Source organism: Physcomitrium patens, chromosome 7 (genome assembly GCF_059467195.1).
Source record: "Physcomitrium patens ecotype Gransden chromosome 7, ASM5946719v1, whole genome shotgun sequence".
In the NCBI taxonomy this organism is placed as follows: Eukaryota; Viridiplantae; Streptophyta; class Bryopsida; order Funariales; family Funariaceae; genus Physcomitrium; species Physcomitrium patens.
Genome location: NC_143416.1, coordinates 8,428,411 through 8,453,455, shown reverse-complemented (window position 1 = coordinate 8,453,455; position 25,045 = coordinate 8,428,411). Strand labels below are relative to the sequence as shown.

The 25,045-nt window shown below is 36.2% G+C and overlaps 5 protein-coding genes across 12 annotated transcripts; 4 read left to right on the top strand and 1 right to left on the bottom strand.

Annotated features, from left to right (window-relative positions):
- The first annotated feature begins 1,576 nt into the window (after positions 1-1,576).
- Positions 1,577-3,481, top strand: LOC112284185 (large ribosomal subunit protein uL13). The gene is made up of 4 exons (XM_024523748.3): positions 1,577-1,758; positions 1,871-2,028; positions 2,764-2,880; positions 3,100-3,481. Exons 1-4 carry the CDS (start codon positions 1,645-1,647, stop codon positions 3,335-3,337), a joined length of 627 nt encoding a protein of 208 aa, XP_024379516.1. The 5' UTR covers positions 1,577-1,644; the 3' UTR covers positions 3,338-3,481.
- A 2,718-nt stretch (positions 3,482-6,199) lies between these two features.
- Positions 6,200-7,344, top strand: LOC141045586 (uncharacterized). The gene is made up of 2 exons (XM_073535161.2): positions 6,200-6,676; positions 6,979-7,344. Exons 1-2 carry the CDS (start codon positions 6,333-6,335, stop codon positions 7,082-7,084), a joined length of 450 nt encoding a protein of 149 aa, XP_073391262.1. The 5' UTR covers positions 6,200-6,332; the 3' UTR covers positions 7,085-7,344.
- LOC112284753 (integrin-linked protein kinase 1-like) lies at positions 7,241-11,549 on the top strand. Of its 7 annotated transcripts, XM_090251885.1 has the most exons (11): positions 7,241-7,797; positions 8,042-8,121; positions 8,247-8,529; positions 8,700-8,977; positions 9,086-9,179; positions 9,755-9,831; positions 10,056-10,115; positions 10,260-10,363; positions 10,515-10,601; positions 10,793-10,911; positions 11,082-11,549. In XM_090251885.1, the coding sequence occupies exons 8-11, from the start codon at positions 10,349-10,351 to the stop codon at positions 11,236-11,238; spliced, it is 378 nt and encodes a 125-aa protein (XP_090108011.1). In that variant the 5' UTR covers positions 7,241-7,797; positions 8,042-8,121; positions 8,247-8,529; positions 8,700-8,977; positions 9,086-9,179; positions 9,755-9,831; positions 10,056-10,115; positions 10,260-10,348; the 3' UTR covers positions 11,239-11,549. The 7 variants fall into 7 exon arrangements, with proteins under 7 accessions (XP_090108011.1, XP_073391260.1, XP_090108012.1 ...); XM_073535159.2 differs by lacking the exons at positions 7,241-7,797; positions 8,042-8,121; positions 8,247-8,529 and having other exon boundaries at positions 8,838-8,977; positions 9,987-10,115; XM_090251886.1 differs by lacking the exons at positions 7,241-7,797; positions 8,042-8,121; positions 8,247-8,529; positions 8,700-8,977 and having other exon boundaries at positions 9,066-9,179.
- A 7,516-nt stretch (positions 11,550-19,065) lies between these two features.
- Positions 19,066-21,308, top strand: LOC112284752 (cinnamoyl-CoA reductase CAD2). Its single transcript, XM_024524919.3, has 6 exons — positions 19,066-19,335; positions 19,610-19,770; positions 19,903-20,088; positions 20,215-20,377; positions 20,582-20,771; positions 20,987-21,308. The coding sequence occupies exons 1-6, from the start codon at positions 19,221-19,223 to the stop codon at positions 21,126-21,128; spliced, it is 957 nt and encodes a 318-aa protein (XP_024380687.1). The 5' UTR covers positions 19,066-19,220; the 3' UTR covers positions 21,129-21,308.
- Positions 21,309-21,499: 191 nt separating this feature from the next.
- LOC112284751 (zinc finger CCCH domain-containing protein 46) lies at positions 21,500-25,035 on the bottom strand. Of its 2 annotated transcripts, none has more exons than XR_012217880.2 (10): positions 24,591-25,032; positions 24,338-24,434; positions 24,147-24,247; positions 23,904-24,002; positions 23,639-23,732; positions 23,197-23,447; positions 22,779-22,951; positions 22,258-22,403; positions 22,036-22,126; positions 21,500-21,879 (listed from the first exon to the last, which is right to left on the bottom strand). XR_012217880.2 is itself a non-coding variant. In XM_024524918.3 (10 exons), exons 1-10 carry the CDS (start codon positions 24,626-24,628, stop codon positions 21,841-21,843), a joined length of 1,155 nt encoding a protein of 384 aa, XP_024380686.1. In that variant the 5' UTR covers positions 24,629-25,035; the 3' UTR covers positions 21,500-21,840. The 2 variants fall into 2 exon arrangements, 1 of the variants encoding a protein (XP_024380686.1); XM_024524918.3 differs by having other exon boundaries at positions 22,232-22,403; positions 24,591-25,035.
- Positions 25,036-25,045: the final 10 nt, after the last annotated feature.

Sequence of the window (25,045 nt, the reverse complement as noted above, 5' to 3'; positions counted from 1 at the left end):
AAAAAGATTATGTGATTTATGAAAATGCATATAATTAGAAATAAATAAAAATATTAAATAAATTATAATTTTTAAAAAGAATTTAAAATAATTTTCATTTTCCAAATACTTCTATCAATTAATATTTATGTTTAGATCTTTAATAAAAATATCTATTATTGTAAATATAATAGAAATAAAAAACTTAATTTTAATTTAAAATATGAATATTTTATAGCTTGAGAACTATTATGTATTTTAATTTTGTTGTTATATTAATTAAGTTTAACATAAACTATTTATGTCTTAAATTTTGCATATCAAATTATTAATTTGTATCTTAAGCATCAATTTCTATTTATAAAATCTATCAATCTAATTAGCATAAAAAAAAATCCTTACTTTATATTAAAAATGATAAGTCAAAACAAATTGTTGTAGTATAATTGAGTTGTAGTTTATTGAATACTTATTTTGCAATAGATATTAATTAAGATATTTCATTGGAATTTGGTATTTTATTTATTTATTCTTTTTCATCCTTTCAAACATAGTTGTTATTTGATTGTTAATATACTAGTGTCTCTCTTTGTAATATTAAATTGCTATGTGATATAAAACTATCTTGTGTACAAACAAACACCATTTACTTTAATAAATAAATAATTTATTTAATTTCTAAAAATTATTTTTTATTTAGATAAGTATATAAAATTTCTCATATATATATATATATATAAATTTAGTAAAAAATGATTTCTTTCAATTTAGTCTAATAAGGAAATTTATTTAGTTAGATTTTGCATCATATATATATATATATATATATATATTTATTTATTTATATTCTATTTATTGGATGCATTATAAAACTAATCTACTTTTTTAGTATCATTTCATCAATGCAATTTACTTTTTTTCTTAGATGGTAAATTTTTATATAGTTTATTAATTGCAAAAGTCTTTAAGTAATTTTAGAATTTGGGAAGGAGGTACTTAGAAAGATGTGAAGTCTCCTCAACTTATTTTCTCTGAGTTCATATCTATTTTTGAATCTAAATTTTATTTAAATATTTTGAAGATAATGTACTTGTTTTTAATTTCATTCTGATTGTACAACATGATGCTAATTTTTAGAATTTATCAAAATTTATTTTAAATTTAAAATGCTTATTTTTTTATTTTTTTATTTTTTTTCTATACTCTTTTTGACTTGCAGAAATTTGGTTATTGCTGAAATTTTCAGTCTTAAAAACAAACGCAAGTTAACGTTAGCATGAGGGAAAAGTGCCATGAGAGACTGTTGAGGAGCACATAGGAATCATCACTATGGGTGAGAAATAATGTATGAGTTTGCTTTGGATTAAACAAATACTATCTATGAATTGTATTGAAGTGAATTAAATGGATTAAATAAACATCACAGTAGACGGAACAGAGTTCGCGGGTGAAGGCTGGTTCGGAGATGACTAGGTCCGGACACTGGCGAAGAGGTTCGCCACTTCAGTAGGCTCGGGACATAGGTTCGGAGGAATTAGGGTTCGGAGGCGGGGTTGAAGGGGCGGCACTTGCAAAGTTTAGAGGCCTTTAGATGTGCAGAAGTCGCCCAAGCCAATTCCTTCTCTGATATTGCAGCTTTTTTGCAGTGCTGTAGCATCAGCAACAATGGTGTCCGGTTCAGGCCTTTGCGCCAAGGTCGTCGTGGTCGATGCTCGCCACCACATGCTCGGCCGCTTAGCCTCCATCCTCGCGAAAGAGCTCCTCAATGGCCAGAAAGTGGTACGTCCTCGGTCACGCTTATTTCCCCGATTTTTCAACTACCTGTGTAAACTTGAATTCGTTCGCCTGTGGGATTCGCGGATTTTCATATCCTCGCTTTTGTTCAAACCAGGTTGTTGTACGTTGCGAGGAGATCTGCTTGTCAGGTGGCCTTGTGAGGCAGAAGATGAAATACCTAAGGTTTTTGAGGAAGCGGATGAACACCAAACCCAGCAAGGGACCCATTCATTTTCGATCTCCTGCTCGTATCCTGTGGAGGACTATCCGCGGGTACGCCTACTTAGCATTTCTCCGTTGATGAGTACGTTTGTTTGCCAATGCTTGACACTCACTTGTCGGTGACCATGGTGTTTTAGGGTTTCTAACGTTAACCATTCGCTTCTGGCGTGTTGAAGATACTGAATGTCTCATAACCTCTTAATTAAGGTATTTCAACTACTCGGCGTTCTTTTTACATGCGCAAACGCTTCTTTTAGAGGATCCAAGTGCTTCCCCTATCCTTGAAAATTACACGAACAGTGCTCCAACGAAGCATATTTAAGTTGAAATCGAATGTAGGTATATTAGTCATTCGTCGCCAGGCATGCTCTAAGGTGCTCATTCTACCGTTCAATCGAGAACCCCTCCTATGCCCATAAGGTTTGGCTACGGGTACTTAGCTGTAATAGCTCAAAAGCGTTTTAATAGTCTTACTCCAATGTAAACATGTCAGCAACATTGTTAAATTTCAAAAATCAATTTCCTCGACTATTCCGCTTCACACTGCACTAGTCACATACTAATTTTTTTGGATTTTAATTTGACTCATTTGAACTGAAGCTTTTCTTCTCACAGGTGGTAACTGTGCGGAGTTGTTACTATCACGATAACTTGTTACAATATGTTTAAATTTAGCTTATCAACGAATGCAAATGAGTATCATTTTTCCCAGTGAACAACATGAATTACTTTGTTTATTCCCGAGGTACTGTCGAGTTCTAGTCAATACCGTTTATGTTGTTGCAGAATGATCCCACACAAGACCAAAAGAGGAGCTGCCGCCCTTGAGCGCCTGAAGGCCTTTGAAGGAGTACCTGCACCTTACGATAAAATGAAGAGGATGGTCATTCCAGATGCGCTCAAGTGAGTTTTAATTGAAATCTACGTCTCCATTTTGGATATTGTTGGTTGTACATCTACTTGCACTAAGTTACGTCCGACGGTAGCGCAAATGTCATCACACTAAGTAGTACTGGCTTTGTCTGCGTGCTGATGTATGGATTGGGAATGCAAGCAGCATATCTTTAATGGATCTGATTGAAGTTACAAGATCAGAAGTCTAATCACTCCCTTCTTGTACAGAGTATTGAGGCTGAAACCTGGACACAAATTTTGTTTGTTGGGCCGTTTGTCTGAGGAGGTCGGATGGCACCACTACGACACTATCAAGGAGTTGGAGGAGAAGAGGAAGGCCAAGTCCAAGGTGTTTTACGAGCGCAAGAAGCAACTCATCCAGCTGCGGCTTAAGGCCGCAAAACGTGTCGAGGAGCAGCTTGGCTCTCTTCAAGAAACTTTGGCACCCATCACTTACACTTCTTAGGTCTCAGCTATGCGAACCTCGCTTCCTTTTTATGCGTCACTGTCTATTTAATTACACCGACGCAGTTTGGTGCTTGATATTCTCACTTTTGTTATCGGTGACGCTTGAATTTGATTTTCAACGATGTTTACTTTTTGAAACCAACGTGAATGGTGCAGCTTCTCACATACTTACTTAAGCATCCCATATCCATGACGACTATTACATTCAAAATCATCTCAACTGTTGGCATTCACCTATTTTTGCATCTGTGTCTTCGAGGAATAGCAGCCGATTACCTGTAGTTCATCCGAAACTGTGTGCTGCAATTGTAAAAACAAGAATAGTATCTACCTAACAGTCTCTACCTCCACCACCATTCTAAATTACTTAAAGAAATTGCAAAAGTTAGGGGCCTATGGTAATAATAGGCTCGGAAAGCTACGGTACTCAAATTTGTTGCTCAACAACAGGAGTCATGAGGTGCTGGAGTAACAACTCCAAGTCACGACTTATGGGTATGGTGGAAAGGCACTATTGTATTAGCAAAGAGGGAGTTGACTAGAACACTCATCACTACTGGTGTAGTTAGTTGTCAGGGTGCTATTTCTACATGTTAGATATTAGGGTTTGTTCATTACATGTAGTATCGAGGTTAATGGGATTTGGTATTATAAAAGTTATGGTCAGAAGATGGTAGTTAATAGTTCAAAAGTTTCAAGATGATGAAACTATAGTATATCATTTAGAGGCTTTGCAATGAAAAGAGAAAGCAAAGGTCCTTGAAATAGGAGAATAGAGTGAGGCAAACCTCTTACTAATGGCTTGAGATCAAGATGATGTTCTAAAAATTAAAAGTAAGAAGAGTTTTGGACTAGTTCTATTAGCAATTGTGGAAGAAGAAAACATTTTTGAACAACTAACTCCATTAGTAGTATTGAGTGTTGAGTTTTTTCTTGTATCTTTTGGATCTTCTTAAAGAGACAATATTAGATTGCATGGATGGTTGACAAAAGAAGTATTTGAAGTTCCTTTCTAAAAAAATCACTTAGGTTAGAAAATAAAAATTAATGATTCTATATATTCTTTTTAACTTTTGCAAATGGTAGCTCTTTAAGAATAAGAAGTAATAAATTTAAGACAAAAAGATCTTGTAAAATTAAGAAGATTTGAAGTAAGAATATTTTTAATTAATATCTAAAGGTATTAATTTTTTTTAAGGTTTAATTTTAGATTACAATAGTTGTAATATTTTTTGATACAAGATCCTCAAATTTATTCATATACTTGACTTGTGTTACACAATTCAAGTTTCATTGTAAAATTCATATTTCTATAATAAAGTTGTCAAGCTAACTAAGTGTTGAGAAAAACAAAATTTTAATTTAAAAAACATGAGTTCTAAGAAAATATTTATAATGCTCAAAATTAGTAGAATAGATGTGATACTAAAAAGTTGTTTTTATGAATACCATGACATAGGAATTAAATAACGCCTTTAAATAGGTGTTTTAATAATAGAATAATTTAATAAAATTAAGGCATTATTATTCATCTATCTACCCATAATAAACAAGTTGAAGAATAAGTTAATTAGACAAAATAAAATAAAATAAAATAAAGAGATCAATTTTTTCTTACCAATTGTGATATTGATTTTGATTTCTTTATAAACAAAATAGGTTTAGAAAACCAAAATGTCACTTGTAATTTTATTCCTTGTCTTAACATAAATGCAAGTTAAAGGCAAGTTATTTAGATATCTTAATAAATATGCTTTAAAAATAACTTCTACCAAATTGAAAAATTAATCCTAAGATTGACTTTGTACTTAGCTCTAAAAGAAAATCTATTACTTTTTTTAATCAAATAAAGTCAGGAGAATTCACTTCTTTTTTTCTTTTTTTCTTTTTGTTTAAATCGAAAATAAAATAAATTATAAATATGCATTATATATTATGTATTCAATAAGAAGCTTATTAAGGAAACAATCCACTTTTTATAGGTAGATGTCTTGTCAAATCAGCTAAGGGAAAAGAAGCGCTTTAATAAAATTGATATAAATAAAGATATTATATGATTTGCATTACCAAAGTAGATGTTAAGAGAAAAGTATTTAAAACAAGATAAGGATCATATAAGTTTATAATAATGTCTTTTTGATTATAAAACACACAAGTTATCCTCACCACTTTAATGAGCTCTTTTTTGAAGAGTTAAAAAAATTACAAAAAAAAAAAAAAAAAAAAAAAAAAAACTCATTTGTGTGGGCCTCAAATAATTAAAAAATAATAACACTTGAGTTTTAAAAATCATATCACAGATAGTAAAACTATAAATTTTGATGTAAAAAAATTAGTAAAAAAATGGAAAGCCTTTTTTTTCTGTTTGACTTTTCCATTTTTATTTTTAAAAAGATTACTGGGCATATTAAAATCAGCCATTTATTTTTCAATGATACAAAAATCTTAAATTGTCGAGAATTGTTTTTTGGTATTTGTGTACGTCGTCATTGTGAACTGGAAAATTAGAAGCATGAGCCTCATCGCACTCTGGTCGTTGTTGGTCTTCGAGATCTCCCTGCTGAAAAATAAATGGCTGTTTATAAAATTGCTTGATCCATTTAGTGAGACATCGGAGGGATCGCGTGAGAATCCGCTATTTTATCACTGTAAACTGCCATTCTGAAACAGGCTTGCATTCGATGCGTTTTTTCAAGTGCCAAACCGAGACTTACACGGACCATGCCTTTACTTGCCATAGATTTCATAAATCGCCGTAAACCGTGAGAACTGACCCACAAGGAAGGATGTGCAGCACATACCCAGAAGTAGGTCAGGACTTCCTCGCCCTGCTTGTCGTTCTGCAAGTTTCGCTCTAACACAACCCCCCTTCAACGCTTCGGTGGCAATCTGTTGCATCACCCCAGAAAACTTCTTCTTACAGATCCCAAATCGCACTGCGTTCACGCACGACGCCACGTGCGTTTAAAATCCAACGTTATAATGCAAAAACGATGACTTCAACAAAAACCACAATTGTGCAAGTTTCTTATCTTATCTTGGTGCCCGTGGTTCTGGTGACGAAAGTCTTGCCCTACGACTGTAATCGTTGCGTAACATCCACGAACTCCATGTCAACGCACATACATGGAAATCCTGCAAAACCATTATCGAAACGCGAGGGGGAAAAACCAACTAGCGTTTACAGCAAGAGAATGAAAGTTCAACGTTTTCTTCTTGTCACCTTTCTTCTCCTTGCAGATACGCTAGTTCCTACCGACGGCCATACATGCAGACTCCCAATGCTAGACAAAATCTCTGCGCTTTCCGTTTGCGTTTATTCTTTCAAAACCCTCATGTAAGAATCCAATCAACTCCACTCTTCTCTGATTCGTTGCCAAACTCCGATTGGTATACATCTGGCTCCGAACTTGTAAGTCTGAGTAAAGTATCGGGCTCCGTCTCCTCCCATGTCACGCTGTCCAGAATTGATGCGCTAGAAATGGATCCGCCAACAAGCAGGCATCATGTTGGTCTCAAGGTTTTGAATGGAATTCTAGTCTCGTTTTTACGTAATTGCCGTGCTTTGAGGGTTTTGTGTTGCTGATGAATTCTTTCACTGTCCTCCTGAGCCTTAAGACTGGGCAATTGCAAGTTTAGGTTGTTTGTGAAGGTTATCCTGGTTTACCACCAGCTAGATGCCGAAAGCAGGGATCACAAGGCAAAGCTACCAAAATCTGTCGGAGGGGGTGGAAAGCCACTGTAAAAAAGCTACCAGTGCTCAGCAAATCAAGCGCATTCAGGACGGACAAGCCTTCGGTACTCATGCAGTTTCTGGTGTGTAAAGAGCTGCTACATCTTGTCGTAGCCCGGGGTTTTCCCGTTAATCGATTCGAGCCTTTGCTTAACAGCTCAATGTTGAATCAGTACGGTGAATATGTAAGGCTTCTAGCTAAGCGATGGTTATTCACCCACACCCCATCAAACTGAAGAGCTTTCTTCTAAGAGAAACTCTCTTTCATTCCTCTCCATGCCATGAGCTGAGATTGCTTGCAAAGCAGACCTAAATTTGTCTATAATAACCACGACAGATATCCCTGGTGTGGGAAGTGTGCCAAGTGGATCCAGCCTTGAATAAATGAATCTGGCCTGGCCAATCCGCGTGATCAACAAGACTTTATTTATATTTAGCTTCCGACCTGGCAAAGGCGCTAGAAGGCCTTGGCCAGGTCGGAAGGCCGTTTTCTGCGTCTCAAGGCGGTAAACGGCCTTGCTCTTGCTTTGCTTGTTCGTGGGTCGGTTATGCTGGTCGTTGTAAGCTTGGATTGCTGTAGAAAACGCTTTTTTATCAATTGGGAACAAAGTACCTAACGAGGTGAAATTTGCTTAGGCTGTGGAATTGCAATTGTCGCTCTATCAAGAGCTATGAGGAGGAGATTCGGGATTCTGGAAGCGCAGTCTGATGCATTGCTTCATGTTGTGAGTCTCGTTTCTGATCATTGGTGACGTGAATATTTCATTCAGAATTTCGTCCTTTTTCTTTCTTGAATTGTTGAAGCACTGAACGTAACAAATTCTCATGCATTTGAGGTCAGTTCAGGATCAAGTCCTTCACTGTGAGTGGTATTAGTTTGTGAAACAAATTTGATTAGCCGCGATTCCAGAATTAATCTCTCTAATATATACAACTCACATTTCGGCAATCATTCTGCCTGTTTTGAAGGTTGTGATATACTTCTGATCAATGGATTCGATTGGAGTTGTGAGGGTCGAGGTGATAACATTACAGAGAGCGCTTTAGAGGTGAGTGATCGTCAACTGTAAAAGCGAGTTCCTGCTCAACACAAGCATATGTCAAGGGGGTGTGTCCATGATTTTCATAAAAAAATTATAGGATCTGAACACCAACGTTGAATTGTGATTTACAGCTTCTACTGAATGAGAAACTAGAAAGGAACAGCAAGGGCAATGAATGATTCTTCTCACAAAGCGGAGTCTCTAGGTCAAACTGGTTTGCTTCTGTCCTCTGCCAGCGAAGGCAACGTAACAAGAATAAATGAGCTACTGGAAGGAGGCGTCTCAATGGACTCTTGTGACTATGATAGAAGAACGGCTCTTCACTTGGCTGCCACTGAGGGTCATTCGCATGTGGTGGAGTTGATGTTGAAGCGTGGTGCCAACATCAACCCGGTGGATCGATGGGGCGACACCGTAAATTCTTCTCCGCTTCGCTCATTAGACGTTTCTTTTCAATTGTCAGTTTTCACACCCAGATTGTGTAACTGTTAAGCTCCCAAGTTACCGGAGTCACACATATCGGTTATTGATTTTAGGGATCTAATCGTTTAGAAACCTTTGATAGATTTCTTTGTTTTATGCAGCCTCTATCTGATGCTCGGAAGTACGCGAAAGGAGCCGTATCCAAGATCCTCGAGCAGCATGGTGCAAGGATTGAGCTACATGAATTCAGTCGCGTGTAATTATCGGAAAAAACTGTGCTCCGAGCGAATCCCATGTGTGCTGAATCCACAGAATGTGGCCAATGTATGTGATACAGGATGAGCGAAAGCTTGCACCGTCATGCGACGTCTACTCCTCTTTCCATTACGAGATTGGTCGGTCTGAATTGGAGTCCCTTTCCAGTACTCCATTTCGCAAGGTGGTGACTAACTGGATTCACTACTTTGGTGTTCAAGGGTAGTTTTTTCCTTGATTGCGCGGGTGAACCATATCCCTGGACCTTGTGCTGAAACTCTCCTGTCTCCAGACCCCACGCAGGAAGTACGCTTGGTGGCCTGGCGGGTTACGCATGTGGTTGCAAGAACTCTCTTCTTATCGAATATAACAGATCCTGACATATTGTAAGTGGAATGGGACATCGGTGTTATCAGTTGAAGATTTCGTGTGCTAGGTTTTCTCCTTCATGTTGTAAGTGATGAATTTGACCAACCTTGTTGGTATGTTTGCGTTTCGAATTGTCAGTACCACGAAGTTAAGGATTTCTGTGACAGTCATGTTAGTGGACATGGATTCTATACCGAGAGTAGGTTCTTGAGGCACAGTAGTAAACCATTCTTTGTTGTTGAATGTTGGCAAGCAGTAACATTCTAAAAGCAGAGCTTCTCATGCTTGAACGAATGCGTCATCCAAACTTAGTACAATTCCTATGATCTCTTACAAAGACTCCACCTCCAGTAATCGTCTCTGAGTACCTTCCAGGAGTATGTACAGTGTTTCCTTCAGGAAATTTTTCTTTTTGTGTTCCGTATCTTAATCCACGATAATTATCTACCGATTTCTATTTTCTTCTCCCACATTGAATCTTAGAAGTGTACTTACGCCTCGAATTCAAAAAATCGTTTATGTCTCTGAATTTTTTCAATATTTTATGTATTTATTTATCTATTCTCACTTACTAAAAAGGTCTGGAGTGCAGGGTGATTTACATGTGTTGCTTTCAAAGGGGCCTGTGTCGTCGAAACGAGCTGTAAATTTTGCACTTGATATCGCTAGGTAGATCCTATCACCTCCCTGTAAACAGTCTCCTGGTAACTGTAATCAGATTGTATACCAGAATTGCGAAGTGGCAATGTTAATGTCAATGGTCCTTGTGTTTAGTTTATTTCTGTAACGTGGAACTGTGAGATGCACATGCAATATGCTCGCAGAGATAGCATGAGAGGATGTGAAGGACTTATTGACAAGCTCAGGATACCTGGAACATTATCGTGATGCAGGGGCTTGAACTGCCTACACGAGCGTAGAGATCCTGTTGTGCATGCCAATCTAAAACCGCGGTAAGTCTCATGCCTTCTCCTTAAATGTGTCGAGTGTGGAATCCGTGTTCAGCAGCTAACTGCCACTACATGAGAAAAAAAGATGTAACCATTGCTCTAAAAAGTTACTAAATTGGATGCAAAACCAAATTTGTTTTTGTTCAGTAACCTACTAGTAAACGAAGCCGGACAATTGAAAATCACAGACTTCGGAAAGCTACGAAGAAGCCTCTATACAGAAGCACCTGAGGGTAATGAAATTGGCTCATGTAAGATACCTTTCTGCGCTCTTTGAATGTGATAAGTTATAATGTTATTGAGAAAAACAGACCTTCAGTGAGAAAGAAGTGCCACCACGACAACCGGTAACATGATTCCATATGAATGCTGTGTGCTTTTGTCTGCCACCGTTGTATTCAGACCTTTATATGGCGCCAGAGGTTTTTCGACAAGAGCAATTTGACAATAGCGTGGATGTTTTTTTCCTTAGGGCTCATACTGCATGAGGTTTACTCTTCTGACTTTGTCTAAGCCCTGGTGCAATTTCAATACATGAGTGAATATCAAAGCTTCTTTGTCGAATCTCATGACGAAGTCCTCTTTTTCGAGATAATCCTAGTAGTGAACTTTCTGTTTTCCTTAAAGTGTCCTGCCCTCCTAAATCTCACCAACTCAACGAGAAATACGCTTCGAAACAGGTGCTGGAGGGCCTCCAAAACAGGACCGATGCAACCCCACAAGGGATTGCAAGGAAACGAGCATACGAGGATGTGCGACAGGAGTTCAGGACGAATGCTTATCCACGGGGCATGAAAGAGTAAGCATGAGAAGCAATGCCTATGATCTTCCTTGCCATGCTGCACAGACTTATTCACGTTGTAGTGATCACAGCGGTGCATGAACCCACCTTGCAAAATCCATATACATACTAAAATAGAAAAAGCACAGCGATGACATGAGTCCGGGGGTGGGATGGGTGCGGGGCAGGCTCATTCAAGCGTGCAGGCATGGATACGCGTCCAAGCGGCCAGCAGTGTCAGAGATCATGAGACAGTTGGAGGCGATGGAGCAGCCGAGATGCAGGAATTCGGTGCAGCAGAAATGGCAGCAGAAGAAGTGTGGATGTGGGTGTGTTCCATGGTGAACCCTAAAACCTAAACCCTAAACCTCCCCCTCTCAATATAGTCAATGCCCACTCCTGCACTCCTGCCCACTCTGCTTTCCAGCATTAAGTCACCCATTTCATTAGGTTTAGCCCACCCAGAGTGCTCCACTGCTACCACCACATTTTTTGCCTGTGGACCTTGTGGCATGGGAATCCCAACGCGCCCTATCTATCTATCACTGCAGCCTTTCATGTCCAGTTTGTCAAGCATCATCTTATACTCAGCGTTTTATTTTCAGTTTTTGTGAATGAAACACTTTCCTTTGTCAATAAATTCATTAGTCCTGTTACATAGATGGTAGTTTTTATTGTGAGGGATATTCTTTACTGTTTGTTCTAAAAATGGGATTTTTTTTTTAGATGAATCAATTTTGGTTTGATTTAAAGGATTTCGGATTTAATTTACAAAAAATAAATGTTAAGTAAATCAAACTGCTTAAGAATTCCAATTGATTTAGAGAGACTGTTATAATCTATTTTTTTTGTGTTTTGCAATATGTCTACAAAAATTCTTTGTTATGTTATTGATTGTAGTCGATTTAAGAATAATTGAAATTTAAATAATTTGTTAATAACATTTTATGTTATTTTTTAAAAAACTATTTAATCTAGTTATTATATTTTTTTAAAAAAATCATCAAATATAGTATTTTTGGCCTAATTAATATTTAAGGGAGTGTTAAATAGAACCAAGCTTTTACTAAATCAACCCATCCATCTTAACCATTGTGAAAAATAAATAAAAATAAAAATAATTTACTATTAGATTTGCAACTAATGAAAGCCAACCACATTTGTTATGATTACCACATTCTTCAACATAGTTGTAATCATAGCCACTTTTCATTTTTCTTGCCTTTCTCAAAGACAATCCTAATTTTTTGTTTAAAAGAGAGCAAGAGACACACTCCAAAATAATCATCTTGCCATGCCTCCTATCTCCGTCTTCTTATCTATCATGTCTCATCCATTGTTGATTCCTTGCACTTGTGGACATCTCCAAAGCAATTGCAAGAGAGTTGTGTGGATGCATGTTGATGGATGTGCAAGGGTGTGTAGACATACAATTGATGCCATGAGGTAGGTGAGAGTGCAAGCTCGTGGGAGTAAAGGTGGAAAAATGGCATCTTGACACACAATTGATTTATAAAAAAAAGAGATTTGCATGAAAAATAAAAATAAATTTTGGTATAAGATGTAGATATGTTTCCCCGACAACATGAGAAGATTTGTGTGCCTAAATGGGTGGCTATAGTTTCATAGTTTTGAAGTTTGCGTCATTTACTTGTTGCTTTATTTATGCCTATTGTAACACTATAAGAAGGTCAAATAATAGTTTTCTCTTTAGAATGTTTTAGGTATGGACATGTTGTAGATGAACTGTTGTTGGATGCCAATAGTGTTATGTTAGAAGAAAATTGCAGTTTTTAGAGTATTTGCATCTTTTCTTGCAAATTTTTAGTATTAATCACCCTTGTTTGAATTAGTATGTTTTGTTTTTGTAATATTAATCATTGTGCTAAATTGGTTGTTTATTGGCCTTTATTGAATACAAATTTTGTGTTTTGTAGCTTTTTATCCTTTGCATAATTAAAGTTCTAGTAGTACTGAGAAATTCATTAGATTATTGCAGTCTCAGTTGCAGTCTCAATTCTTGTAGTAGTCTTGTTTAAAAAGATCAAGGACTTGGTAAAGAATTACTTATTTGTGGCAGATGTATTGCAATGTTCAACATAATTAGAGAGTTGATTGTATACATGATTGTTTTGGTTATTTTCATTCGTTAATTGCTATTATTTTATTTTAAGACATATGTAATAATAGCTTTGATCCCAAAGCTCCATAGTAATGTGGTTCAATATCAAGACTATTTATTTATCCTGCTATACATCATATTGGTTATGTTTTGGATAAATTTTGTGTTTGCGCTATGAACATGATTTTCAAAATAGGTGGTAAGTAAGGATGGGAAGAAGGTCTGACAAGCACATCCACTCTTAAAAGTTGATATTCAGAAAATTCAGATCACTTTATTCTATTAATGTTTTTTGAAAACACCTTAAGATCTATAAATTAGCTTGTGTTTGAATTCTTGTTTGATTATATCATTTTTTTACTTTCATAACAACTATGGTTGTGATTTTAATTATGATATGTTCCTAAAACTATTGTGTCACTGATATTTAATTTTTTTTTCCCTTTTAAACACCTTGCATTATGATAATTTAATGTATTATCATTAAGTAGGTACATACTATTGTAGCTGAAAATTAACCAAAGAACCCTTTCATTTAGATCATTAAATAGTTGTTTCAAAAACTCAAACATGTATTTATTGTTGTTTTAACAATTTAAAACTATGAAGGAGAACATTGGATAGGTGCCTCTCCATGTCTATTAAAACTGTCTCAGATAATTCATTGCTTTGCACAACTTGTCCTTTGGACAGCTGACTCTTGGATTTTTTAATCTCATGACCATTGATACAAGCTCCAACAATTTTTCAAAACCTTTTTTGGTTAGTGGGATAGTAGCAATTCAAATGTACAACCAGTGACATCAAAGACATAGTTAAGATCTTTAAAAGAAGCAAACCAATTCAGCAATAATATTGCAGCCATCAAATCAAGATTATTCACTAGATGATATTAAGGATAAAAATCATCAACCATCAAAATGCCACTATTACATAGTATATTTCAGATTTGATGTTTATATAAGAGCCTCAATGTATTTGTTAATATACTTGTGCAAAGAAAATTGTTAATATCTAACAAAGCTTCTACACATATGTATTTCTTGAATATAAGATTCAAAGTATATATGGACATATGTTTTATAATATTTGTGAATAAACCAATGTTATGTTCATAGCATATATTGGTTTATTCCAAACTCTCATGTGCTTTGATTTTAATTATATTTTTTAAAAAATAAAAGAGATAAATTCATACTTTTTAAAGATCTTTGATTGATACTTTTAAATATGACTTTAATGCCAAATGTTGAGCCCTAGCTTACCATGTAATTACACTTCCAAGGATAAGTCTTGTATTTGTCCAAACTTTAATAAAATGTCTCTTGTATGATATTCAAGTATTTTGTAAGTATTCAACAATTGCATAGGCAACTATGGGAGTATATTTGGTATAAAGATTCGACCATTCCATATTGTAGAGCTATTTGGAAGTAACATTCATCAAATGGGTGCAATATGTAAGAAATAGCAACTAACTTGCTTTCAATTCAATTGCAAAATATTTTTTGGAATTGGCTATTAATTTTTTTTGAATGTGCCAAATATAAAGTAAGAAAATTGAAGTAAAAAAGGCAATTTCAATGACATTTATTAGTAAAAAAATCCCAGTCAATATCAATGCTTATGAATCAAATATTTTATATGATTAAACTAATTGGATTATTTTCTGATAAAATAAAGGCTTTATTTCTTCTTGAAAAAAAATAACCACAATAATAAAAAGAAGTATTAAAATTGGCAATTTTCATATTAAGCAACATGAGCATTCTAAACCAAATTTGTATTATATACACATTCTATAACAATAGAAGATAAATATCTTATTGCAAGTTCAATACATTTGATATTGTGTTGTAACACAACTATATGATAAATGAAAAAAATATGGATTTTATATATATTTTTTAATTAGGCTCTTCTATAAAAAAATAATTAAGGGAATTTGTTAAAGAATTGATTTGAAGTGATTTGGATTAATTTTGAGTTGAAAAGAGTTTTTCAAAGTCAAAGTTGTTTTTAATAATTTTGGATTTTAAGAAATAAAATGGAATTCATATGTTTAATAATTTTGTAAATATTGTAGCAAATAATAGATATAATTTTTTGAAGTTGTAAATTTGATTGTTTAAAATATTTTTAAAAAATTTAAGATCAATTGAATAGTTAGATTGAAGAGTAATAAAATTTTATTGGATTAGGATCTTAGTATATTTGATTTTTAGGATAAATAAGAATTTTTGTGATCTTAAAAAATCTATTGATTAAATTGAAGAAAGTTTTTGTATACAAATATTGAACTTATCATGCAATATTTTTGTCAATTTTGAGAGCAAGTAAATAATTTAATAAAGAATTTTTGTTTCTAGAAGATCAATATTTAAGATAAGGAAAGAGGATGGCTCACACAAAAGCAAACTATAAACATTTTTTTTCAATCAGTATGTTCAATTTTTACCAAAATTCTTATATATTTTTTAATTAATATATTGCAATATGTGTGAATTTTTAAGCAAATTAAATGATATAATTATTAATTATTGAGTTTTTCAGTCTGTCATAGGAATTGGTTAGAATTGGTTAGCTTTTAAATAAAATTTTAAGGATTTTTTAGGATTATTGAAGATTTTTTTAGTATATTTTTAGGATTTAATCAAGATTCATAAGATTTTATTTAGATTTGGTTAAGTTTTATTTTTTAAATGTTTTTTAGGATTTTTAAAAATATTTTAAAAAATATTTATAATTTTTTTTAAAAAATTTATTTATGATTTTTTTGGAAAATTCTTTAGAATTTTTATAAGTCTTCTTATGGATTTGATTAATATTGTTAAGGTTGAATTGTGGTTTGTTTAGGATTCTATTAGGATTGTTAGGATCTTTGTTTGTTATAATTTCTAGTTTACCTTCTACAACTAAATACTTAGTACATTCTTTAAGCAAGACATTGTATTTTACAATATTGAATTCTGTAATTAAGAAAGAATTTAAATTGTTGCTTTTATTGCATTAATAAGTAAACAAATAATTAACTACATACAATATTTTTTTAGATAAACAATGGATGGATGACCATTAAGGATAATATGACATAATTGTTTGCATTCATTGTAAATAATACATACTATTACACAACTTTTAGAATCTTTTTTAGGTAGTACAATCACTATGTATTTTAGCAGCATTCATGCCACAAGCATCTAAGCTATCATCTCTTTTTCTATTGGTTAAAATTGTTGAGCAATTAAATGACATATAAATTATACTGAAGGCTTGTGGTTATAATAATTATTTTATACTATCAAAGGCCAATGTATACTACCATGCAAATAACATGCATACAACTCAAATATGTATCCAATTAATTATCTTGTTGTGTTTTGCCAATAGATAATGTATTTTTGTTCACTATAAATTTGTCTTATGTTATATTTGAAATCTATGCAATGCTTATTAGAGCATCATTTGCAAATTACATATTCTTGAATCTATCTATCTATCTATCTATCTATATATATATATATATATTTTTTTTTTTGTCTTCAAAACATTCAAAAGATTCTTTTGTTAGAAGAGACATATATAGTATATTTTTTATTTTAAAATACAAATAATCTTAGAATAGATAGTTTTTATTGAAGAACAAGCACTATGAAGTTACAACACTTAGCATCAGCAAGGTTGCTTACAAAGAAAGTATGGAGTAAGATATCTCTCACTTCTAACATACGTTACTTATAGGTGGTAGCTGCTGCTTCAATAGACAACTTCCATTCTTTGATGAATACACCCATCTAACATTCTATTGAGACTATCTATTGTTATCTTATCTAATATGAAAATATATCTTTAACATATTCTCTATACTCTTAAGATCCTTTGTTCATTCATCTACTTTATTTCTTGGCCTTCTTACATACAAAGAGCCAATCTTTTAACCAATAGCAACTTACTTGAAGTAATATCCTCTACAATGTTATTTATTCTACTTTCACTTTTACTTATATATTTTAATAGTTTCCTCTCTTTCTTTCTCTTTAAAGACTAGCAACAATTTCAAAAAAAAAGTAAGACTAAAGTGCAAGGTAAGAGGAAAGACAATTGCATATATAAGAAGTTATAGTCTTAACAAGGCAAGGCAAAGGAAAGAAATTGTTTATTGTAGTAATTGATCATTAATTATTGTTACTAATAATATTTCTATGGGTATACAAACTCCATTTTTTAAAAACCATGATTCTATTAATTCAAATGTAAATGATGGTTATGTTGATGAAGATGAGCTCAATAATCTATGTACCAATTTGTGATGATGGATGGATGAATTTAATAAAAAATTATATCAATTTAATATTCTTATATGTTTTATTTTTTAATATTTTTATGAAATTTGTAAAATTTTATAATATTTGGTAATTTTTTTAAAAAAAAATATTTACTTTTTTAAATACTTTGTGTTGATAAGTTTTTTTATATCTTATTATATGATTTCAAATATATATATATATATATATATATAGAGAGAGAGAGAGAGAGCTTTTGGCATTATGTTGCTTTTGAATTGTCTAAAACTATGAACCAACTATAAAAGGCTACAAATCTTATATATTCAAAAGTTTTAAAATACATTTCCTATAAGTTGCTTAGATATAAAAGATAAACTCAAGGTTGTGTTGACTTAGTTATGGCACATGGTAGTGTCCTATTTCCAAAACATTAAGCAATTAGACATTCTTAAAATCTATAAATAAATAAATAAATAAATAAATATTATAATTTTAAAAATACCAAAATACAATTTTGCTATGCTCATTTCTTACTTAATGTGTCCAAATGTTAAAATTAGATTACACATTTTAAATGAGACAAGTCATGAATATGTAACAATAATTATTCTAGAATAAAAAATAAAATATCCATTAGATAAATATGATAAAAATTAGTCAATATTTAGTAAAGTCATTAATCAAATTTATCTTAGTATCAAATTTCTTTTCAAATATATTATTTTTATTATTATGATTATTATTATTTATTTCTATTATTTATAAATTTTCAGATGGAACGCAGGGGATGAGAATATGGAAATCATGTCTAGCACAGTAAAGTAAAAGGTGAACGAAAAAGGAATGCAAAAGAGGAGGGAAGGAGGCGTGCAGGAAGGGAGGAAGGGGCAGGCGAAGGGAAGTAGGTGCCACTCACTAGAGCAAGGGGGGCTGTACGAGTGAGTGAGGGGAGGGAGGGGAGGAGGGAAGGGGTCGGTCAGGGGCAGAGGGGGGCCAGTGGTAGCGTGGGACCGGGGGAATTTACAATATTTTTCAATAGAGAATGTGTAAATTTAAAATTTATTTAAATAATAAAGTAAAATAAAAATGTAGCCAATCTATGTATTATTATGCAAAGGAATTAATTATTGATGAATTATTTTTTAGAAAATATTTGTGATTGAGAAAAAATTAATGACAAGATTTTGTGAGTTGCAAGAATTCTTCTTGACCACGAAAATATTGAGTGGTGTTGTGTACGAAAACAACAACCAAAATAAAATAAAAATAATTTAAAATAATCGTTTGAAACAAGAGTGATGGTTGAAAAGTGGGATTGAGAAGCAGCCCCTGAGCAAAGTAACTTCAGTACCCATGTGAAAGTGGATCAGTGTGGGCCCAATGAAGAATGCGTTCTTTCCCAACCTGCCACCCTCCAAACTGCCCACCCCTGGTTCCCCTCCGTTCCCTCCGTCCGTTCCCAAAAATCGGATCGACGGTTCAAATTGCATATAAGCGACAGCCGCGATCCGACGGCCCACGGCGGCGGAGCCAGTCGATTGAATAGGGAGGTATCTGTGACGAGGGGGGGCATGGCTGCGGCCACATTTCTTTCATTTCCTTCATCTTTCCATGCTGATCCATCACTCTCTCTTTCTCTCGTTTTCTCTTTTTTTTTTCTCTCTGGGTGGTGCTCGCAGCAGCAGGGTGCCCTTCCCTCGTCTCTCTCTCGCTGTGTCTCCGTATGTCTCTGTATCTCTCTCTCACTCTCCCAGGGACTTATTTAGTCTCCGAGACTGTTCATTCCCATCGCTGACGTTCCTGCTGCTGATTTTGGATTTAAGCCCACGTCTCAAGCTTGTTGCCACATTCCATTCCTCTACAGGATTTGCCTCTCTACCAGTCGTCGCTTACCTTCACCATTGGAGCCTGCGTCCGAAATGGCTAATGGCCAAGTCGTTTGCGTAACCGGGGCGAATGGGTTCATTGCGTCTTGGTTGGTGAAGTCGTTACTGGAGAGGGGCTACACTGTCCGAGGAACAGTCCGCAACCCAGGTGAGAAACCGAGCCTCCTGCCCACGTTGGATTTGTGTTCCTTCTCCCTCCCGATGGGTTGCTGCGGGGGCGGTTTCTGGATATCGTTTTGTTCATAAATTTGGGTAGCATGCGGGCTTTTAGGAAGTTGGGGGTACATTCTCCATTCTCGCGGTGCAACTCCCCGTTATCCCCGATGAACCTGTAATTGGGACTTTTCAATGGCCACCCTAATTGTGTTGCATAAATCTGATGCTAGCAGGCTTTATTTCATGTCTTGTTTGATGTGATACAGAGAAATCTAAGCATCTATTGAACTTGCCTGGCGCCAATGAGCGTCTCGAGCTCATCGAAGCCGATCTTCTCGCACCCGAAGCCTTCGATTCTGCTGTACATGGCTGTCATGGTGTCTTCCACACGGCCTCGCCTTTCCATTTCAACATCACCGACCCTGATGTTCGTAACCTTTCTCACACGATTTTGAGCTTCTCAACTATTAGCTATTGCATGAACTAAATCATTTGCCTTGATTGGTACGCAATCGTTTTTACATCCCCCATCCTAGCTGACTAGATGATTCTATTACAGAGTCAGTTGATTGAGCCAGCAGTGAAGGGAACACTGAACGTCTTAGAATCTTGCGCCAAGGCAGGAACGAAAAAGATTGTGCTCACTTCCTCAGTTGCAGCTGTCGCTTACAGTCCCAAACGGGCTGGGGCTAGCGTTGTGGACGAGACCTTCTTCAGTGATCCTGAGTTTTGCCAAAAAGAGCAGGTAGGATACTGACCTTCGGGTGTTGGGTTCAGTTGCGAACAGTTGAAAATGTTATCGGCCAAATATCATGTAGTCATGTGCAAGTTTGTGGTGATCGTGAATATTTCTGATCTGCTCTTATTACAGAGGTGGTACGTGTTGTCCAAAACACTGGCAGAGTCAGCAGCATGGGAATTTGTGAAAGAGCACAATCTGAATATGGTGGCAATCAATCCGACCATGGTGATAGGCCCTCTCTTGCAAAGCTCCATGAACACCAGTAATGAACTTCTTTTGGGGTTTCTAAATGGTAAGTGACATTTTCAATAATCGTTTCTCTGTTTCCAGTTTGCGGCATCCTCCGTATGCATTTGTCGAAGACCTGTCTCACGATTACCGTAAAAACATCATCTCAGACTGAATTGTTAGTGTCTCCGAACGCTAGCAATTACCTAGAACCAATCCTTTCCAGTCAATGAAGTGAACGGGGTCAGTCGTGTACTATTCGATACAGGCACTGCGAAGTCATTTCCCAATCAGGCCGTTGGGTGGGTGAGCGTGAAGGATGTAGCCATGGCTCATATTTTGGCTTACGAGAAGCCAGAAGCAGAGGGTCGATATATTATCAACGAACGTTTAATTCATTACGGCGAAATGGTTTCTCTGCTAATGAATCGTTACCCTCAGTATCCTATCGTGGCTAAGTGAGTCTTTCTTCTTTCAACTTCATTATACAGTATAACCTAATGACTTAAGAAGTCTTTAGCCGTTACTTCTTTTCCATTCAATTATCTTCTGTAGTTCGTTCTTCAACTTGTCACGTAGACAGGTAGCTGATGAAATGTAAAAGTGCGCCTGTTGATAGAAGCTAAAATTTCTGCTTTGCTGATGAGTGGTGTGGTGGTGTTGGACATCTCAGGGATGCGGACGACTCAACGCGATTGCCTTCATATAATTTATCAAATGAAAAGATTAAAAAACTTGGCCTAACCTTCCAACCTTTGGAAGAGGCACTGGATGAGACCGTCGCCTGCTTCAAGGAATTGAAGCTTTTGGACTGAGTGAAGTCTTGCATCGAGAGTAGGGCGGGTTGCAAACTGCCTTAATTCTCGCATAGCATCAAATACATCTTATCTTTTCAATGCCAATTGATTGGTACTCACTATGCAAGTTGCATATTCCAGCATATAAGTACCAATTAGAAGCTATTAATGCATTTTAAAGGACTTAATCTCAGAGTATTCACCTGTTACAAAGTTCAATGCGGACAACCATCTACTGTAATCTGACATACCTTAGACTATTCCTCATCACTCTTTTAATACGAAGTGAAGATGGACTTAAGTCAATTACATGAAGCTACCTACCCACAATGCGATACAGCTTTATAAAGCAATTACCGTCAAACCGTTTCCTATCTGAGACAACAAAATCCAATCGAAAAACATCTATTTCAATTCACGATAAAATTCTGTGCTTTGTCACACATTTAATACAAATTTAGTTACATCTAAGATGCACTTCAAAATCTTTCTGAATGATCAGCCCAAATTCGATCGAGACTGATTAAATTCCTCAAGCATGGCAAGTACTTAGCGTGGAATACCGCACAAGTCGAACTACCGACAGAATGTGGCGAATCCGAATGAAACTGTCATGTTCTCCTTGCTCTCAAGTCCACTCATGCGCTTCCAATATGCTGAAATGTAACATAATGTGCCAAACAAGTACTCATGTTGCAGTGCAATCTATAAGGCCAAAAGATTTCAAAGACTAATACCTGATGCTTTCTGGAGGTTCCTCCTCTGGAATCTGCAGAGCGAAATACTGGCACATAAGAGCGGCAGACAATATGCAATTTGACGATATAAGCCCATCACGGCTAGAAACAATTGATGCTAGGATTGCAGTATGTAATGAGAATAAAAGACAAAATGATCGGTTTTTGCACAGCAGAAGGCATAATACCTCCCCTAATTTCCAGGTTTCTTTTTGCCAAATCCCATCTACGCCAATAGCAGTTTGCTTAGTCGATGGAGGTGCTGTACCGAGCGGCAATCTGCATTCAGAAGTTATATTGTCAAGAAAGTTCTGGAGTTTGTAACTTCTGGAACATGTAAAATTAGTAAAAGTGGAGAATTTAGTTGGGTAAAGTACAACTAACGTATTGAAAGTTGCAGGTGGGATTACAGCAGGAGCACTTGGTTGAGGGTTTGCAGCAGGAATGGCGAATGGCGAGGTTCCAAAACCACCTAAAGTGGTGAAGGGGGAGGTTCCAAAATTAACTGAATTTGTCGTACCAGCAGGTTGAGCAGCTGCTGGAGTGCCAAATCCACCTAGTGTACAACAAGTAAAACTACCATCAGCGCAGGACTACATAAACCTGTGCAACAGTATGAGCCCCATGTTTGCCACACCTGCGTAATAAGCTAGCAGGGTTTGGCAACAGAACTTATTTTAAAACAGACTGTCACTGATCCCAAATTATATGCACCCAAAAGCACACGCATGCAATGGTAAAGAAATTAAGAGATAAAACCGCACTCAGTGATTTAAAACAGCAGAAAGTAGTAGCAAGCGCACCAAGACACCAGCATTAATTAACACGTTGTCAGGACGTTTAATCTAGGGTTCTAAAGCATACATAAATCAGTGGAGAGGTGGCATCACACAGAAGAAATATTTTAGTCCGGAAAGACGAAGTGATATACCTCCAAAAACATTAATCCCGGTTCCAAATGGGGTTATTGTTTGTGAACCAAAAACACTCTTGGGAGCAGATCCAAAACCGCTCTGACCTAATTGGCTATATTGGCCAAACCCACTGGACTGCAAAGAATTAGGATTCGTGGGTGTTTTGTTAAACGCGTTTGAAAATCCGCTTCTGCATTTTGGCCACAGAATCATGAGACACAAGTGCTAGGGAAATTTGCAAAGAGGACACACCCTTAATGCACTCTTTTAACGGCATATTATGAAGCTGATGGCCTAACTACCCTACCATAAGTTTCGAAATATGCAAAAAAAACATCAGGAAGGTGAGTTTCTTGTCATTCTAATAATAAAGTAATCCCATTGATGCAAAAGATGCACAGTTTGATCTCTAGCGAGTTCAGTCGTGTAGCATACCCAGCTTGTGGAGTAGTTACTGGAACTCCGAACATTAGCTGTGGTTGGCCAAAGCTTCCTGCGGGGGCAGCACTTTGATTCTGTGTTCCAAATCCAAATCCTGTTTGAGTGTGGCTTGTGAACGGAGACGGTTGAGTTTGTCCCAGCGGGGTTCCTCCCGACATTTGAGTAGCTGGACCTCGGTATGGATTCCGTTGCAGAGTTTCAAATTCTGCGATTTTTGCAGCATTCATAGAGTGTTCCCTCCGTACCTGACTCACAACCAATCACAATGGCGCGGCAATCATAGCGAATTCAGAAAAATAATAAAAACTCATGTATGTTACCTTTAAGTCCTAGTAGGTCCAAAGATGTGATACTACAGGATACTGGAAGCCAAAAACTCATGTTATGATGTTCTCAGTAACACGCGAGGCCACTAAAATCAACTTTGATAACTCACAATCTCCTGAAAAGGCAACCCCTGCTTGCCACTGTCATATGCCAATGCTCGTAGTTCTTCTGGGCTGACGTCTCCGCAGATGTCATTGGGAAGGCTGCGAAGGCAGGCCACAAAACATAAGTAGAGGAGTCTTTTAGTATCAGCTTTAGTCGATTTTTAAATCGCAATTAAATTCGATTGTTCATTTGACCATCTAACAGTCATTCGGACCTGTTGCAATATTCACACAATGAATAAAACTCAGGCTCAGCGATGGAATCGTTACAATTTCCAATGTGCGTAGCTTGTTAAGCGCCAAAATGTAGGCTGCTCAGTGCTAATATCCTCCTTGATTTGATCCTGGCAAACCTTTGGGTTACCGCACCTGCCTCCAAGAAACCGTCATTCCAAATTAGAATGGCGTGTAATCTTTCCGAGAACCTTATTGTAAACGATCCAGTAATTACGTATTCAAATCGGATTCAATAATAGACGGTTAACACAACAAATAGCTGCAGACAGCACTAGCCTGTGATCTTTAGGTGCTGTCGATTGCGGTTGCGTTGTTCGTTGATTGTTAAAGTAGTTAGGGGCATTATTGAAAGCTCCAAAGCGGTTTGTGCCGAAGCCCTGCAATCGCCAGGAATTATTGCTCAGAACCACTTACATAAAAAAATGGCCGTTAAATCATGTCTCGTACACATCGCCCAGGTAACTCACAGGTTGTGTCTGTTTCGGTCCAGAATTGAATGCATTCTGCTGCTGCGGCGCAGAACCCGTCTGATGCAAAAATTTACACCGTGTGCCAAACCGGCAACTGCGAGCAGAAACATTGCTAGCTTAGCAGATGAAAACACCCATAAAAATTGCAGATCCGCAACGATTCCCTAGAACCAGGATACAAATAACAAGACCCGAGAGAAACCACAATAATGCTCATCTGGTTACAGAACTAAGGAGAATTACTACTAACCTTCCCCGCTGAAAATCCCGACAGACTTGGCGAGACATTGAAAAGTTTCACAAAATTGATAAAGCCAACGAAAACAAGCTTCAGCCTCGGTCAAGAGGAACTACCCGATCCTCGTAATGTATACATCAGCTCCAAGTTCGGAATTAAAAGACAATTCTGTAAAGAAGTATGGTGCACCGACGCCCACAAGGAAGCGAGGACATAGTTCAGTGGCCTACAGTAAAATACAGTGAGGAGAGGAGTCACCGGAAAGGGAGGCGGGCGGGGCAAAAGAGTAGCAAGCAGCGTCCACACAACAAAACACCACACAACACGACGGGGATTGAAAGCAAGCAATCACCAAGGCTCCTCTCCTCTCTTCATTTCCGTCGTAAACCTAAACCCTAATTGAGGGTTTGCACTGACGTGCACACTCACTCACTCTTGAATCATTCACACCTTCGGCCTTATGAAAA